This window comes from Penaeus monodon, chromosome 8 (genome assembly GCF_015228065.2).
Source record: "Penaeus monodon isolate SGIC_2016 chromosome 8, NSTDA_Pmon_1, whole genome shotgun sequence".
In the NCBI taxonomy this organism is placed as follows: domain Eukaryota; kingdom Metazoa; phylum Arthropoda; class Malacostraca; order Decapoda; family Penaeidae; genus Penaeus; species Penaeus monodon.
Window position 1 is genome coordinate 51,313,054 of NC_051393.1, and position 17,500 is coordinate 51,330,553.

A 17,500-nucleotide genomic window follows, 5' to 3' on the forward strand; every position below is an offset into this window, starting at 1 on the left:
TATATTCTTTCTTTTGATTCATCTGTTTTATTATCTTCTGCTTTGTTTTTTCTTTTTTCTTCCCCTCCTTTCTTTCCCCCCACTTTGTCCCCTTCCTTCCTTCCCCTCTTCCCTTTTTCCTCCCCTCTCTTCCCTCTCCTTTTCATGTCCTCTCTTAACCTCCCTCTTTTCCCTTCCTTCTCCTCCTCTTTCCCTCCCCCCTCTTTCTCCCTTTTCCCTTCCCGCCCCCTTCTCCTCTCTTTCCCTTCTCTCCCTCCTCCTCTCCCCTCCTCCCTTCCCCTCCTCCTCCTATCTCTTCCTCCTCCTTCCCCTATTCGTTCCCTTTCTCCCCCTCCTACCCCTCCCCTCTCTCCCCCTCCTCCTCTCCCCACTCTTCCCCCCACCTTCCCTCTTTTCCCCTCCTCTTCAATAATAAAAAAAAAATAAATTAATATATAACCATAATAACCTTCCCTCTATTCAAACCTCCTCCTTCCCCCTCTCTCCTCTCTCTCCCCTCTTCCTCCCTTCTCCTCTCTCCTCCCCACCCCCCCCTCCTCCTTCCCCCACTCCTCCTTCCCCCCTCTCTACCTTTTCTTACACCCCCTCCTCCTCCCCCTCCTCCTTCTCGCCCCTCTTCTTCCTCACCTTCCCATATCATCCTCCCAACAACCCTCCTCCTCATTAAAACTATACTATCTCTTCCTACTTCCTCCCTTCCCCACTCTCCTCCCCCCACCCCTCCTCCTCCTCCCTTCCACCCCGCTTGAAATACGAGACACATCTCCGGCGGCAGTAAACTTCTTCACAAGTTTCCCCAGAGGCCGAGCGCGCACGAAGGGGCGGCGGCCGGGCGAAGGTCATCAGTCAATACCTTTATATATGTCCTTGTACGTCCGTTCCCTTAGGTGGGGGAGAGGGGAGGAGGGAGAGGGAGAGGGAGAGGGAGAGGGAGAGGGAGAGAGAGGGCGAGTGAGGGGAAGAGGAGAGGGACAGGAGAGAGGAGAAGGGAGAGGGAGAGGAGAAGGGAGAGAGGGAGGGAGAGGTGAAACAAAAGGAAGGGAGACAGGTAGTAGGGTGGGTAGAAGGGAGCAAAGGGAGGTAGAGGGATAGAGGGAGAGAAGGCGATAAAGAAGAATAACAAGATGTAGACGAAGTAAAAGAAAAAAAAAAGGTTAATAGGGAAATAGCACCACCACCCCGCCCCCCTCCCCCCCCCCCTTCGATAATTTGCGTGCGAGAGTAAAAACGAAAATGGCTTTTGTGTTTTATAGGACAGGAAGGTTCCTTTTATTTTGATGGTGTTTATATAAGTATTTTTTTTATCGTTATTTTTATTATTGTTTTGTAATTATTATTATTATTATTATTATTATTATTATTATTATCATCAATATCATCATTATTATTATTATGATCATCATCATCATCATCATCATTATTATTATTATTATTATTATCATTATTATTATTATTATTATTATTATTATTATTATTGTTATTACTATTATTATTATTATTATTATTATTATTATTATTATTATTGTAATTATCATCATCATCATCATTATTATTATTATCTATTTATCTATTTATTGTAATTTGATTGTTATTGTGCGTTTTTGTTGTTGTTGTTGTTGTTGTTGTTGTTGTTGTTGTTGTTGTTGTTAATGTGTCTTTTAAGTGTTTGTTTTTTGTTTCATTTATTTTTATATATTTCTCTGTTTATTTTATTGATTTAATGTCTTTCTTGTTTGTTTGTGTCTCTAGTAAGTTGATTTGTTTGTTTGTTTGTTTGATGTTTGTGTTTTTGTCTGTTTCTTTGTTTGTTTTTTTGTTAATGTGTTTGTTTTCTTGTTTGTTTTCTTGTTTTATTAGTAATTGAGTGTTTTTTTTATTGTTTTTTTTTTTTTTTTACTCGACTTGCTTTTGTTTCCTTTTATTCTCCTATTTTTCTTTCTTTTCTTCTTTTTCTTCTTAGTCCCTTGTTATTTGTTTTTCTTCGTCTCCTTCTCTGGATTTTGCTCTTTGTTTCTCTTCTGTTTCTTTTTTTCGTCCTCCTCCTCTTCCTCCCCTTCCTCTCTCTCTCTCTCTCTCTCTTCTCTCTCTCTCCCCTCTCTCCCTTTTCTCCCTTTTTCTCTATCCTTCTCTTCTCCCCTCTCTCTCTCTCTCTCTCTTTTCTTTCTTTTTCTTTCTCTTTCCTTCTCTCTCTCTCTCTCTCCATCTTCGTCTCCATCCTCTTACCCTGACCAGTGACGCGAAGGCCAGTCGAAGTCCTCCTTCCCCTCCCCCCTTCCCCTTCCCCCTCTCCCCTTCCTCCTCTCCCTCTCCTCCTCCCTCTCCACTTCCCCTTCCCCCTCCCCATCTCCCCTCTCTCCCTTCCCCACTTCTTCTCCCCCCTTCCCTCCTCCTCCTCTTCCCCTCCCCGTCTCCCATGCCCCACTTCCTCCCCTTCCCTCCCCACCTCACTTCCCCTCCCTTTCCCCCACTCCCTCCCCCTTCTCTCCCCCCTCCCTTTCCCCCACCTCTCCTAACTCCCCCTTCCCCCTACGCCACCTCTTCTCCCTCCTCCCTCCCCACCTCCCCCTTCCCTCCCCCTCCTTCCCCCTCCCCACCTCTCCTCCCTCCCCACCTCTCCTCCCTCCCCACCTCTCCCCCCTCCCCCACCTCTCCTCCCATTATCTCGTAAGACCTGTTAAGAAAACCCCAAAGACATTCTACTGCGTCGCCGTGAGGTAATTGCCGGGAGATTTATTCGTAAAGAAGACGATAGGGTCTACCGGCGTCAAGAAGGAGGTCCGGGTTGGAAATAAGGCTGAAAGAAAACGGGGGTGGGGAGGAAGGGAGAGGAAAAGAAAACAGAGGTGGAAAGAAAAGAAAACGGAGGAGGCAGAAAAGGAAAACGAGGAGGGGGAAAAGAAAAGAAAACGGAGGTGGGAGGAAGGAAAACGGAGATGGAAAGAAAAGAAACCGGAGGTTGGAGGAAAGGAAATAGAAATGAAAGAAAACGGAGAGGGGGAAAGAAAAGGAAAACGGAGATGAAAGAGAAAAAGACAAAGAAAAAGAAAACGGAGATAAAAAAAAGGAAGATGTAGGTGAAAAAAGAAAACGTAGATGAGAAAAGAGTAAAACGTAGATGAAGGAAGAAAACGGGGACGAAAAAAGAAAACGGAGATGAGAAGAAGGGAAAACGGGGACTAAAAAAGAAAACGGAGATGAAGAAAGAAAACGGGGACGAAAAAAGAAAACGAAGATGAGAAAAAGGGAAAACGGGGATAAAAAGAAAACGTAGACCAACAGAAAACGCTGTTGAGGAAATAGCTGTGGCGATGCGAGGTCAAAGGTTAAGAGTTTCGTGGAAGTGTGTTTTGCGTGTGTGTGTGTGTGTGTGTGTGTGTGTGTGTATGTGTGTGTGTGTGTGTGTGTGTGTGTGTGTGTGTGTGTGTGTGTGTGTGTATGTGTGTGTGTGTGTGTGTGTGTGTGTGTGTGTTCATGTACGTATGCATGTATGTATGTATATGTGCAAAATGTACACTACGGATCTATAAATACGCGCATACACACACACACACACACGTCCACACACTCGCACACACACACACACACACACACACACACACGACCACACACTCGACACACACACACACACACACACACACACACACACACACACACACACACACACACATACACATACCCGTACACACACACACTACAAAATTACAAACTTAAACAGTAAGCAACACACAGCGTATGTATTCAATATTCATACATCACACATACAGATTTTGCAATGAATTCGCCTTTGCAACTTACCCGAGAGTAAATTATTATTATTATTATTTTTTTTTCGCTGAGCCGTCGATAACTATCAACACCCCCCCCCCCTCCCCCCTTCCCCCACTCCTGGATATGTTTCCTCCCCCCCCTCTTGGGTATGTTTTCTCCCCCCCCCCCCTCTTCCCTCTGTTTATTTTTTTTTATTATTATTATTTTTTTTTTTATTCATCAGTGTTCTTGTTTTGCATATCATTATCATCGTCTTCGCCTTCGTTTTCCATATCTTTACTCTTCCTCTTCTTCTTCGTCTTCGATTCTTCATCCTCATGCTCATCATCTTTATTCTCCTCCTTCCTTTTCGTCATTATTTTCCTCTTCCTTATCATCTTCCTCCTCCTCCTCCTCCTCCTCCTCCTCCTCCTCCTCCTCCTAGCTTTCCACCTCCTTCATCCTTTCCCCTCCTCCTCCTCTCTTTCTTCCATATCCTCTTCTTCCCCATATCCTCCCTCTCCTCTTCCCCCTCCTCCTCTTCCACCTCCCCCTCCTCCTCCTCCTCAAACTCCTCCTCGTCCTCCTCCTCCTTCTCCTCCCCTTCCTCCTCCTTCTCTTCCTCCTCCTTCCCCTCCTCCCCTCCTCCTCCTCCTCCTCCTCCTCCTCTTCCACCTTCCCCTCCCCCTCCACCTCCTCTCCTCCTCCTCCTCTTCCACCTTCCCCTCCCCCTCCCCTCCTCTCCTCCTCCTCCTCCTCCTCTCCTCCTACTCCTGTTCCCCCCTCCTCCTCCCCCCCTCCCCACCCCCCACTGCCTCATATCCATACCTCATTAGAGAGGAATTTGTACAAAGAACAAAGGTCATTTTTATTCCCGATTATTATTATTTTTTTTTTTTGGGGGGGGAGGGGGGTTATTTCAAGGTTAAGATAGAGAGACGAAGACTTTTTTTCTCTCTCTCTCTCTCTCTTTTTTTTTTTTTTTTTTTTTTTTTTTTAGGAATCTGAATTAAAGCAATTATATGATCATAACGTCAGTGTGATTTTTTTTTCTTCTTTTTTACTTTTTTTTTTTCTTTTTCTCGTGTCAATTAAATACAATTTTCTTGATCGGATGTTGTTGTTGTTGTTTTTGCTCTTGTTGTTGTTGTTTTTTGTTGTTTTTGTTGTTTTTTTTGTTGTTTTCTTATCAATGATATATATACCTTGATGTACTTATAAATCACTTTTAAGTCATTTCTACTTATAACTTGACGTTTCTGTAGATTTATGGAGAAGGATGAGATTGATAACAATATTATGATAACGATAACAAAGGTAAAAAAAAAAATAATCAAGATTGATATTAACAATTGCAAAGATAATGATAAAGATTGCAGTAATTTTGACAAGTAGCATTAGTATGATAACAATTGTCGCGATTCTAGAAATGATAAAATAATCTACAGACTATTATAAGCAGTGAAAATATAATGACAAAGTGATAATGACAAAAAAAGGAGAAAAAAATAGAGACAGAAATAGAGAAATAGAGAGAGAGGGAGAGAGAGAGAGAAAGGGAATGGGGGGAAGAGAAAGAGAGAGAAGGGAGGGAGAGAGAGAGATAGAGAGAGAGAGAGAGAGAGAGAGAGAGAGAAGAGAGAGAGAAAGGGAATGAGGGGGAGAGAAAGAGAGAGAAGGGAGGGAGAGAGAGAGAGAGACAGGGAATGAGGAAGAGAGAAAGGTAATGAGGAAGAGAGAAAGAGAGAGAGGGAGGGGGAGAGAGAGAAAGAGAGAGAGAGAAAGAGGGGGGAGCAAGAGGAAGAGGGAAAGGTTCTAGGCCAAGAGAGAGAGAGACAGACAGACAGAGACAGAGAGAAAGAGAAGAGAGAAACAGAGAGACTGAGATTAGCGCGTTCCCAATCACTTCAATAATCACAAGGTTATCAAGCGAATTGCAAGTCAGTCATTTATCAGCCTGTCCATGCAGACTGGCCGCTTTGCAAGCAACATGCATCACGCTCTACGCTTGCCAGATTGCAATGAATATCCGCTATTTCTTTGCAGAGGAAGAGAGAGGGGCAAAGGGAGAAGGGAGACACAGGAAGAGAGAGAGAGACATGGGGAGAAAGAGAGAAAGAGAGACAAGGAAAGAGAGAGAGAGAGAGAGAGAGAGAGAGAGAGAGAAGAGAGAGAAGAGAAGGTAGAGAGAGAGAGAGAGACTAAGGGCTGCGTTTGGTTTGTTGTTTACCTTGTTTGTTTGTGGGAAAAAGTATCTGTTTGTGTGTGGGAAGTTGTTTGATTGTTTGCTTGCTTGCTTGTCTTGTTTAATGTTTTTGCTTTGTTTGTTTTGTTGTTTTAGGATTTTAGGGGCTATATGATTATTTTTCTCTCCCTTGGTTTGCGTGCGTGTGTGTGTGTGTGTGTGTGTGTTCGCGTGTGTGTGTGTGTGTGTGTGTTCGCGTGTGTGTGTGTGTGTGTGTGTGTGTGTATTCGTGTGTGTGTGTATTCGCGTGTGTGTTCGCGTGTTTGTTCGTGTGTGTATGTGTTCGCGTGTGTGTGTGTGTGTGTGTTTGTTCGTGTATGTATGTATGTGTGTGTGTGTATTTGTGTGTGTGTGTGTCCTCTTTATTCATTTTGTATATGTTGTGATCATTATCATCATCCTTATATCATCAATATTATATTACGATCATTATCATTATTTCGTTATCTCTGAATACTGATACACGCTATGACAACATCGATTCCAATTGCTAATGATCACGACGTGCAAGTGTAATTATGATTCCTAGTAATGATATTTTACCTAATTACTCTCTCGCCAAACCTACCGGAATATTAATAATGTGAAATTTGTGATTGCGAAGAGCTATTAATTCTAGTTGCAATTAGAAGCAGCACTCTCGCCATGTGTAGATTATGCTTCGTATTTTGAAGGACAGTTAACGCAAGAGAGGAATTGCTATTGCTGTATTTCATAGTCGATATATATATATATATATATATATATATATATATATATATATATATATATATATATATATATATAGATATATGTGTGTGTGTGTGTGTGTGTGTGTGTGTGTGTGTGGGTGTGTGTGTGTGTGGGTGGGTGGGTGGGTGTGTGGGTGTGTTTGTGTGCGTGTGAGTGTTTGTTTGTTTTTGTGTCTGTGTGTGTTTGTTTGTTTGTGTGTGTGTTTGTGTGATTGTTTGCGTCTGAGTGTATGCATGTATGTGTGTGTGTGTATCTGATCATGTATCTGTGTAAATGTATCTGTGTTTGTTTGTGTGTGTGTGTATGTTTGACAATGATAATTCGTGTTTGCTAATGCTGCTTCTCAGATTTTCCCATCAAGGTTAAAAGAGATGTGCATCTCTTACTAACACTCATGTGACCTCATCTGACCTTAAGTATTTGACCTCCAACATTTCAAAAAAGGAAATGGAAGATATTATGATAAATAACCCAAGTATCTGTTTCTCAATTTATTTTTCTCAATGCTATAGTTATTTTCGTTTTTCCGAGGACTTTTTTTTTCTGTCTGCGCATATAAAAAAGAAGAAGAAACACAGATACCCGGATGTTTACAACATAAACACAGGGGTATATTACGTTAAACTTAGTCGTTATTCGCATCACACAAGACTTATGAGCTGCTGTTGGCGAGTCTGCAATCAGCTGTTTCTAAGGTCGTAAACAATTTACTTATTTTCTTGTTTGTTTGTTTTGTTTGTTGATGATGATGTTGTTGTTGCTGTGTCTCTGTATTTTTTGTTTGTTTGTTTGTTTTTTGTTTTGTTTTTTAACATTGCCTTAGAGGAAGATTAAGAAGAAATGTAATAATATTAACTTGGGGGAAAAGATGATGCCAATAATGATGATGATTGGAAGGAAAGATGATGATAATGATGATGATTAGAAGGATAGATGATGATAATGATCATGATTACGAAAATATATGGCGATGACGGCGATATATTGGATACGAAAGAAAAAAAAATCGAATGAAAACCTCATGTCATAAAATTATCATCATCATCTTCTGTTTTTTTTTTTCTTTCTTTCTTTCTTTCTTTAAATAGGAGTGTTTATATGCATTCGTGCGTGTGGAGAAGGGTTTTTAAGAGACGAGTAAATTAGAGATTTGTGAGATGTGATGCTGGTACGGTAGTAAAAACGATAAGATGAGAGAACGAGAGATTTAAGTTTTATCTTTGTCTTCACTCATACACGCACGCGCACGCACTCACGTATGCACTCATGGACGCACGCGCGCACGCACGCACAGACACACGCACGCACGCACGCACGCACAGACACACGCACGCACGCACGCACGCACACACACACACACACAAACAAGTAGAAATCTACACACACACACACACAAACACACACAAAAACATATATAAATGTGTGTGTGTGTGCGTGTGTGTATGTATGTGTGTGTGTGTGTGTGTGTGTGTGCGTGTGTGTGCATGCCTGTTTGTGTGTAAGTAAAATGCACATTCCTCCTCATTTGTATCACACCCAAGACTTGATTAGAGAGAGAGAAAAAAAAATACATATATATCTGAGAGACGCAGTTGAACAAGTCTGTCCCGCAGCGGGTGTTCAGATGAACACTTGAGAACACGGCTTTTCTAAACGCTGGTTTTGTGTTCTTGTGTCTTTTTTGGCATCGACGTCGCCTTCAACAATTTTATTTTATTGTCATTTTTTTCTTTACAGTTGGAATTTACATACAGTATTTATTATTGTTATTATTATTATTATCATTATTATTATTATCATCATCATCATCATTATTATCATCATCATCACCATCATCATCATCGTCATCATGAATCATCATTATTATTATTATTATTATTATTATTACTATTATTATCATTATCATTATTATTATTATTATTATTATTATTATTGTTATTAATTATTATTATTATCATCATCATCATCATCATCATCATCACTAATGTTATTAATATGATGATAATGACAACACAGATGGCTCAATATCAACATCGATGCTGTTATTATGATTACCATCACAAACGTATTATTATACTTACTAATATGTTATTGACATTACTAAAACCACAAATAATTCCTAATGAAGAGATAATAATAATAATATAATAAAAACGGTAATTAATTGAGATAAATGGTGTTAATAACTGACTTACTGGTGGACTTAATTAATTTTAATTAATCTCAGGAGGATCGTCTTGAAAATAAGAACAAGAACAGACTTTTTTTTTGTTTGTTATTATTGTTTTGTTATTTTGTTATTATCGTTTCGTTCGTTTGTTGTTTAGTTTATTATTATCTTGTTCTTTTGCTTTTGTTTCTTCTTTTTTTCTTGTTTTTCTATTGTTTCTTATTCTTTTTGTTTAGTTTTTTTTTCTTGTTGATGTGCTTTTTTTTCTTGTTATTTTTCTCTTGTTTTGTGCTTTTGATTTTTCTTTTTCTTTTCTTATTTTTCTTGTTTCTCTCTTTATTCTACTTATTTTTTCATCGTTCTTCTTTCATCTTCTTCTCCTTCGTATTCTTCTGCATCCTCCTCCTCCTCCTCCTCTTCTTCTTCTTCTTCTTCTTCTTCTTCTTCTTCTTCTTCTTCTTCTTCCTCCCCTCCCCCCCCCCCTCCTCCTCCTCCTCCTCCTCCTCCTCCTCCTCCTCCTCCTCCTCCTCCTCCTCCTCCTCCTCCTCCTCCTCCTCCTCCTCCTCCTCCTCCTCCTCCTCTTTCTCTTCTCCTTCTTCGTCGTCTTCTTCTATATCTCTTCCGTTTTAATGAATTTAGATAATAAAAAAAAACAATCATAATGATAATATATAATGAACATATAGATAGTTATAATGATAGATACTAGTATAAAATATTGTATTTATCAGTAGTAATGAGATAAAAGGTAATATTAATGATGGTGACGAACGTTTTACATAAGATAATGATAATAATGAAATAAAATACGTTAATGAATAAACAGAAAAAGAAAAAAAAATATTTATACACATGCTCCCTCTCCTGGACAAGATGCAGCGTTGCCAAATCTTCATTTCATTATCTCGTATTTAACACGTGCAAGTTTAAATATTTAATTGCAGTTTTGTTCATAATAAATACATTTGAGAGACATTCCTCTTAATTATAGTCTGATTGATGAACTTAACAATCAACAAATAATGATCGTTGAACGTTGGGAATTAATAATGATATATAAAAAAAATAAAACAAGATATATTATTATTTATTTATTTATTTTTTTATTATTATTATTATTATTTTCCGTCTTTTGTCTTCTGTCTTGAAAAGCAAGCACAAGTGTTGCCACTCGAAATTTTTTACTTCATCTTGGCGACTCGTGACGCAGAAAATTCACAAGGTTCAACCATGCGTGATAATGTTATTGGAAAATAGATCTTATGATAAACTCGCTTGTCATTTAAACCCTTCTTGCTCTGGATGTAACAACAGTGGCCTTGATTTTTTTTTTTATGTGTGTGTGTGTGTGTGTGTGTGTGTGTGTGTGTGTGTGTGTGTGTGTGTGTGTGTGTGTGTGTGTGTGTGTGTATGTGTGTGTTTTTCGTCCTTTGGGTAATTACAGGAAAATAGATAATTCCGTGTCAACTTTTTTTTTTTTTTTTTTTTTTAAGGGGGGGGGTAGGGGGAAGTGATGATTAAAATCGGTTCTTTTTTTTTATTATTGCAATTTGTTCTCTTATAGATCGATTAATAATTTTTTTTTATTCTGTTGTTTTTCATTTCGTTATTTAGTTAAGTGTGTGTGTGTGTGTGTGTGTGTGTGTGTGTGCGCGCAAATGTGTGTAATTCATTGGCAATAATAATATTAAAGATGCTCATGATTATAACAATAATTGTCATTATCACCATATTATTACAACTACCAAGAACAAAAATTATAACGAAAATAATAATAACAATAACAATAATAATAATGATAATAATAATAATAATAATAATAGTAATAATAATAACAATAACGGTAATAATGATAATGATAATCACAACAATTATAATAACAATGATGATAATTAAAAGAATAAAAATAACAATAACAATAACAATAGCGATAACAAAAGACTTGAATCACAAAATAAATAAATAGAATAATCCCGTATTCCCTCGCGGTCGTAAAGGATCGATCGAACGCATTCGGACGCGCGCTTTTACGGGCGATTCTTCGTTCGGATGCGTTGGCGAGGGACGAAATTTTCGCACAAGAATGATATTGATGAGGGTTTTTTTTTGTGAATGCGCGGAGTTATTTGTTTTATTTGTTTATTTATGTATTTATTTGTTTATTTATTTTAGTGAATGGGGGGGAAATGCATTTTTTTTCTTCTCTCTCTTTCGTTCGTGTGAATCGAGAGTGATCGTTAAGATTAAAAAAAAAAAAAATTCTTTCTTTCTTTCCTTCTTTCTTTCCTTTTTTCTTTCTTTCTTTTTTTTTCTTTCTTTCTTTCTTTCCTTCTCTTTGTTTTGTCTCTCCGTCTGAACAAAAATAGGATTTTTTTTCCCTTTCTCCCTCCATTATTTATTCTCCCTTTCTTTCTTTCCTCCTTTCTCTTTCTTTAATTCTTTCTTTCTTTCTTTCTTTGTCTTTCCTTCCTCTCTTTTTATTCTTCTATTCTCTCCTTCCTCCTTTCCTTCCTTCTTTTCCCTTTTTTTCCCTATACCCCTCTTTCGTTTATCCTTTCCTTTTTCCTTTTCCCTTTCTCCTCTCTTTATCTTCTTTTTTTTCTCTCTCTCCTTTTCCTACGTAAAAAAAAAAAATTTCTCTCCTTCCTCCCTTTTCTTTCTTCATATTCTCTCTCTATACTCTCTCTCTCTCTCTCTCTTTTCTCTCTCTCTCTCTCTCTCTCTCTCTCTCTCTCTCTTTCTCTTTCTCTCTTTCTCCCCCTCCCTCCTATTGCTCCTCCCTCTCCCCCTCCTCCTCCTCCTCCTCCTCCTCCTCCTCCCTCTCCCTCCTCCTCCTCCTCCTCCTCCTCCTCCTCCTCCTCCTCCTCCTGCCTCTCCTCCTCCCCCTCCTCCTCCTCCGCTCCGCTCCACTTGCTTCATATCAGGACAAAACACAATCAATATTCTTCTTTATAACGTCGGCGTGGCGTTGCGTGCAAAAGACGTTGTGAAAGTTATTTTACGGTGTTCTCTCTCCTCTCTCCTTTTCCTTTTCGTAATCTGAGTCTCTCCTTCTCTGTGTACGTATTTTTGTCGTTTTTTTATATGTGTGTGTTTCTGTGTTTGTCTTTCTGTTTCTCTATGTCTGTCTCTGTCTGTCTGGGTCTGTCTCTATCCTTCTTTCTTTCTCTCTCTCTCTCTCTCTCTCTCTCTCTCTCTCTCTCTCTCTCTCTCTTCTCTCTCTCTCTCTCTCTCTCTCTCTCTCTCTCTCTCTCTCTCTCTCTCTCTCTTCTCTCTCTCTCTCTCTCTTCCTTTATAATATCCGATTCACATTTTACTATTTCTCCTCCTCCTCCTTCTTCTTCTTCTTCTTCTTCTTCTTCTTTTTCTCCTTCCCCTTTCTCTCCTTCCTCTCCTCCTTCTCCTTCTTCTCCTCCTTCCTCCTTCTCCTTCTCCTTCCTCTTCTACCTCAGTTTCTCTCCCCCGCCCACTCCCCCGCCCACTCCCCCTTCCCCCGCCCACTCCACCGCCCCCCCTCTTCCCCCGCCCATTCCCCCTTCCCCCGCCCACTCCCCCTTCCCCCGCCCACTCCACCGCCCCCCCTCTTCCCCCGCCCATTCCCCCTTCCCCCGCCCACCCCCCTCCCCCGCCCACCCCCATTCCCCCGCCCCCCCACCCCCTCCCCCGCCCGCGATTGCCGCCCACAGGTAAATAGCTTGTGCTGTAGATTCCAGCCGCCTCTTTGCTTGAACAAACACGGTCGTATTCATAGGTTTTGCTTGAAACTTCAGCCGTTTTTTTTCCTCGAGAAACTTTTGCTCGGCGAAGGAGCGAGAGTTTTCGGTGGGAGTTTTTTTTTTTTATGTTTTTTTTTTTTTTTCTTTGGTTTTGGTTTGTGTGTTGGGTTGGGTTTATTTGTTTGTTTGTTGTTGTTGTTGTTGTTTTTGTGTGTGTGTGTTTTTGTTTGTGTGTTCGGTTGGGGTTTATTTGTTTGTTTGTTTTTGTTGTTTGTTGTTGTTTTTTTCTTGTGTTTGTGTGTTTTTTTTTTTTCGGTTTCGTATTCTAAATCTTTCTGTCTCTCTTTTTTACTTTTCTACTTCTATTTATCTATCTCACTATATATATCCTATATCTCATCTCTCTCTCTCTCTCTCTCTCTCTCTCTCTCTCTCTCCTCTCTCTCTCTCTCTCTCTCTTTTCTCTTTCCCCCCTCCCTCTCCTTCTCTCCCTCCCTCCCCCCTCCCCTCCCCCTCTCCCCTTCTCTCTCGTCTCTCTCCTCCTCTTCTCTTCTTCCCCCTTTCTTTCTTCTCTTCTCTCTCCCCCCTTTTTTCCTCCCCTTTCCTCTCTCTCTTCTTTTCTCTCCTCTCTCTCTCTCTCTCTCCCCCTTCTCTCCCCCCCTTCTCTCCTTCTCCTCTTCTCTCTTTTTTCCCCTCCCCCCCTCTCTCTCTTTCTCTCCCTCTCTCTTTTCCCTCCCCCCTCCTCCCTCCCTCTCTCCCCTCCTCCCCCCCCCCTTTTTTTTTTTCCCCCCTCCCCCCCCCCCTCCCCCCTCTCTCCCCTTCTCTCTCTCTCTCTCTCTCCCCTTTCTCTCCTCTTTTCTTCTCTCCTCTCTCCCCTTTCCCCCCCCCCCCTTTCTTCCCCCTCTCTCCCCCCTTTTCCGCTCTTTTCCCCCTTTTTTTTTCCCTTTCTCTCTCCCCTCGTTTTCTCTCCTCTCTCTCTCCCCCCTTCTCTCCTCTTCCCCTCTCCTCTTTTTCCCCCCCTTTCCTCCTTCTTCTCTCCCCTCCCTCCCCCTCTCTCTCTCCTCTCTCTCTCTCTCTCTCTCCTCTCTCTCTTCTCTCTCTCCCCTCTCTCTCTCTCCCCCCCCTCTCTCTCTCTCTCTCTCCTTCTCTCTCTCCCCTCCTTCTACCCCTCTCTCTCTCTCTCTCTCTCTCTCTCTCTCTCTCTCTCTCTCTCTCTCTCTCTCTCTCTCTCTCTCTTCCCTCTTTCCATCTTAGTAGGACCTTGCAAGACATCGCGTGACAATTACACTTTGGATTCTTTCCCTCCTTTTCTCTGTTGTTCTGTTGTTGTTGTTCTGTTGTTGTTGTTGTTGATGTTCTGATGTTCTGTTGTTGTTGTTGTTCTGTTGTCGTTGTTGTTGTTCTGTTGTTGTTGTTGTTCTGTTGTTGTTGATGTTGTTGTTGTTGTTCTTTTCTTGTTGTTGTTGTTGTTTTAGGATTTATTGATCTTCCGAAAAGGAAATGGGCGAGAAGAGAGAAGCATTTTTATGCTATTTTTATTGTTATTAGTCTGTTTCTTTATTTGTTTATATTCGTTTTTTTTTCTTGTTGTTGTTAATTTTCTTTTTTTTTCGTTTTATTATTTGTCTGTTTATTGTTATTTTTTTATATTATTATTTTTTATTTTTTATCTTATTTTTTATTTATTTTTTTTATTATTATTTTTTTTATTTATCATTTATTTCTTTATTCATTATTCACTATTTTTATTTATTTATCGAAATTCACAAACAAGACAAACAAACAGACAAAGCAAACAAAATAAACAAGCAAAACAAACAAGCAAATTAAAAAGTAAAACAAACAAACAAACAAAACAAACAGACAAAACAAACACAAAACAAACAGGACACACAAGCAAATAAAAAACACAAGCAAAGCAAACAAACAAAACAAACAGACACAGCAAGACAGGCAAGCACATCCTCCTCGCGACGAAGATGATCATAGCGCCTTTCCTTTAAGAAAACCAAAATAACTTTTCTTTTCGTGTTTTTTTCTTTTACTTTTTCGTGTTGTTCTTTCTTTCTCACTTTCTCTTTCTCTTTCTCTGTCTTTCTCTCTTTCTCTTTCTCTTTCTCTTTCTCTCTCTCTCTTTCTCTCTCTCTCTCTCTCTCTCTCTCTCAATCTTTCTCTTTCTCTCACTCTCTCTCTCTCTCTCTCTCCCTCTCTCCCTCTCTCTCTCTCTCTCTCTCTCTCTCTCTCTCTCTCTCTCTCTCTCTCTCTCTCTCTCTCTCTCTTTCTCTCATTTGTTTTGTTTCTTTTTCTTTTTCTTCTTCTTCATGTCTTTCCTTTTTGTTTTCCTTCTTTTTTTTTTCTTTGTTTTGTTTCTTCATATTTTTTTCTTTTTCATTATTTTCTTATTTCCCTTTTTTTTCTTTTTTCTTTCCTCTTCTTCTTTTGTTTCTTTCTTCTTCTTCTTCTTTTTCATCTTCTTCATTTTCTTCTTCATTTTTCTTCCATTTTTTTTTCTCTCTCTCTTTCTCTTTTTTTTTCTTTCCTTTTTTTCTCTCTTCCATCTTTTATTACACATAAATTATAAAGGTTTTCACGGTCAAGGTTAAGAGAGGGGGGGGAGGGAGAGGGGTAAGGATGAGGGGGAGAACAGGGGGGGGAGGGAAGAGGGAGGGGGAGAGGGCCTGGGTTGGAGAAGGGGGGGGAGGAAGGGGGAGGGAGAAAATGGAGGGGGAGAGGGCCTGGGTTGGAGAAGGGGGGGGGGGAGGAAGGGGGAGGGGGAGATGAGGGAGGGAAGGAGGGGCCTGGATTGAGGGGGGGGGGGTGAGAGTGCGAAGGGTAGGGGGGAGAGGAGGGATGGAGGGAAGAGGGAGGGAGGAGGTACCTGGGTGGGTGGGAGGGGGTGGGGGTGGGGGAGTTGGGGTTAAGAGTAGGGGGGGAAGTGGAGGGAGCGGGAGATGAAGGAGGGAGGAGGAGGAAGAGGAAGAAGGAGAAGAGAGAAAAGAAGACGAAGAAGAGGAAAAGGAGGAAGAGGAAAAAGAAGAAGAAGAAGAAGAAGAAGAAAAAGAGGAAGAAGAAGAAGAAGAAGAAGAAGAAGAAGAAGAAGAAGAAGAAGAAAGAGAAGATGAAGAAAAGGATAAAGAGGAAGAGGAGGAGGGGGAGGATACGAAGGGTTGGGGATGGGGGTTGGAGAGGGAGAATGCAGGGGGGGGTGGGGGAAGGAGAGGGAGATTGCAGGGGGATTTATCGGTGGGGGGAGGGGGAGGGGAGGGGAGAGGAAGGGGGGAGGAGGGGGAGGGATGGGGGAAGAGTGCAGGGGGGGGGGAGGAGATGAAAGTAAAGATACTCTGTTTTAAAAAAATGTTAAAAGCCTTTAAAAGGTGTAAAGATTATTGTAGATGATGATATAGATTATTAAAAAGGTTTTCGTGACCTCATGTGACCTGTGTCTGCATGCCGATATTTTATTTATTTATTTATTTATTGAATAATTAATGACTATTGGTATATTTAATTGTATTGTTATCATAATACGATATTTTTTATTATTATTATTATCTAACACGTTTTCTAAAACTCGCTTGAATTTCCACATTATCTTTTTAAAATATATATATATATATTTTTTTTTTCATCTTATTGTTTACGTAGCTATGTTTATGTATGTTTTTATTTATTGCAATTGCATTTTTTCTGAGCTTTTATAATCAAGATATAAATTCTGGTTTATGGTCCGGCATAATACACTTAATCTTAATTTTAACTTGCAATTGCTTTTGTTTTAAAATTCTGTCATAATATTAAACAAAATACTTTGTTTTATATTCACATTATGCATAGTTTTCTTACCTTCTCTGTCTTTGTGTCTCTCTCTCTCACACTCTTTCTTTATCTCTATGTGTCTCTCTCTCTCTTTTTCTTTCTCTCTTTCTTTCTCTTTCTCCTCTCTCTTCTTCTCTCTCCGTCTCTCTCTCTCTCTTCTCTCTCTCTCTCTCTTCCTCTCCCCCTCTCTCTCTCATTCTCTCTCACTTTGTCATTCTCCGTCACTCTCCCTCCCTCCCTCCCTCCCTCCCTCTCTCCCCCCTCCCTCCCTCTCTTCCCCCTCCCTCCCTCCCCCCCTCCCCCCTCTCCCGCGGCGTCGACCTGCGTTAACACAATCTTCTTCTTTTTTGCAGAAATGAACAACTTAGTCAGACGGGCGGCGCTTGCCTGCCTCCTGCTAGCCTTCCTATGCTGCAACTCTGCAGCAGGGCAACACCCAACGCTGCCGGTGAGTATGAGGTGGGGGGAGAGTATGAGGCGTGAGTATGAGGTGGGGAAATGTGAGGCGTGAGTATGAGGTGGGGGGGAGGAGTATGAGGCGTGAGTATGAGGTGGGGGGAATGTGAGGCGTGAGTATGAGGGGGTGGTGAGTATGAGGCGGGGGTGGGAGGGAGAGAGAGGGGGGGTTGGGAGGGGATTTTTTAGTGTGTGTGTGTGTGTGTGTGTGTGTGTGTGTGTGTGTGTGTGTGTGTGTGCATTTTCTGATTAGTTACGTAGGGCGATAGGCGATTCCACTATATATATATATATATATATATATATATATATATATAATATATATATATATATATATATATATATATATATATATATATATATATATATATAATAATAATAATAATAATAATAATAATAATAACGTGTATGTTGGAGCTTGTGTTGCGTTGCGACATGGGGAAAAGAGGAATAGAGGAAATGGGGAAAACTCGGGTTTTGTAAACAGGGGAAGAGGCGAGAGGACGAGACAGTCCGTGGTTTTCTTCCCCTCCAGTTGGGGAAGAAAGGAGGAAGCCTTTTTCGATTTTTTTTTTTTTTTTTTTTTTCTTTTTTTCTTTTTCTTTTTCTTTTTTTTTT

At 40.5% G+C, this 17,500-nt stretch overlaps 1 protein-coding gene across 2 annotated transcripts in view; it reads left to right on the top strand.

Moving 5' to 3' along the window:
* Window positions 1–17,500, top strand: part of LOC119576421 (mucin-5AC-like) — a 57,295-nt gene that overhangs the window by 17,727 nt on the left and 22,068 nt on the right. For both annotated transcript variants that reach the window (XM_037924121.1, XM_037924122.1), the window contains exon 2: window positions 16,780–16,874. In XM_037924121.1, coding sequence (XP_037780049.1) covers window positions 16,782–16,874 — 93 coding nt within the window. In that variant the 5' untranslated portion in view covers window positions 16,780–16,781. The remainder of the gene's footprint in view (window positions 1–16,779; window positions 16,875–17,500) is intronic.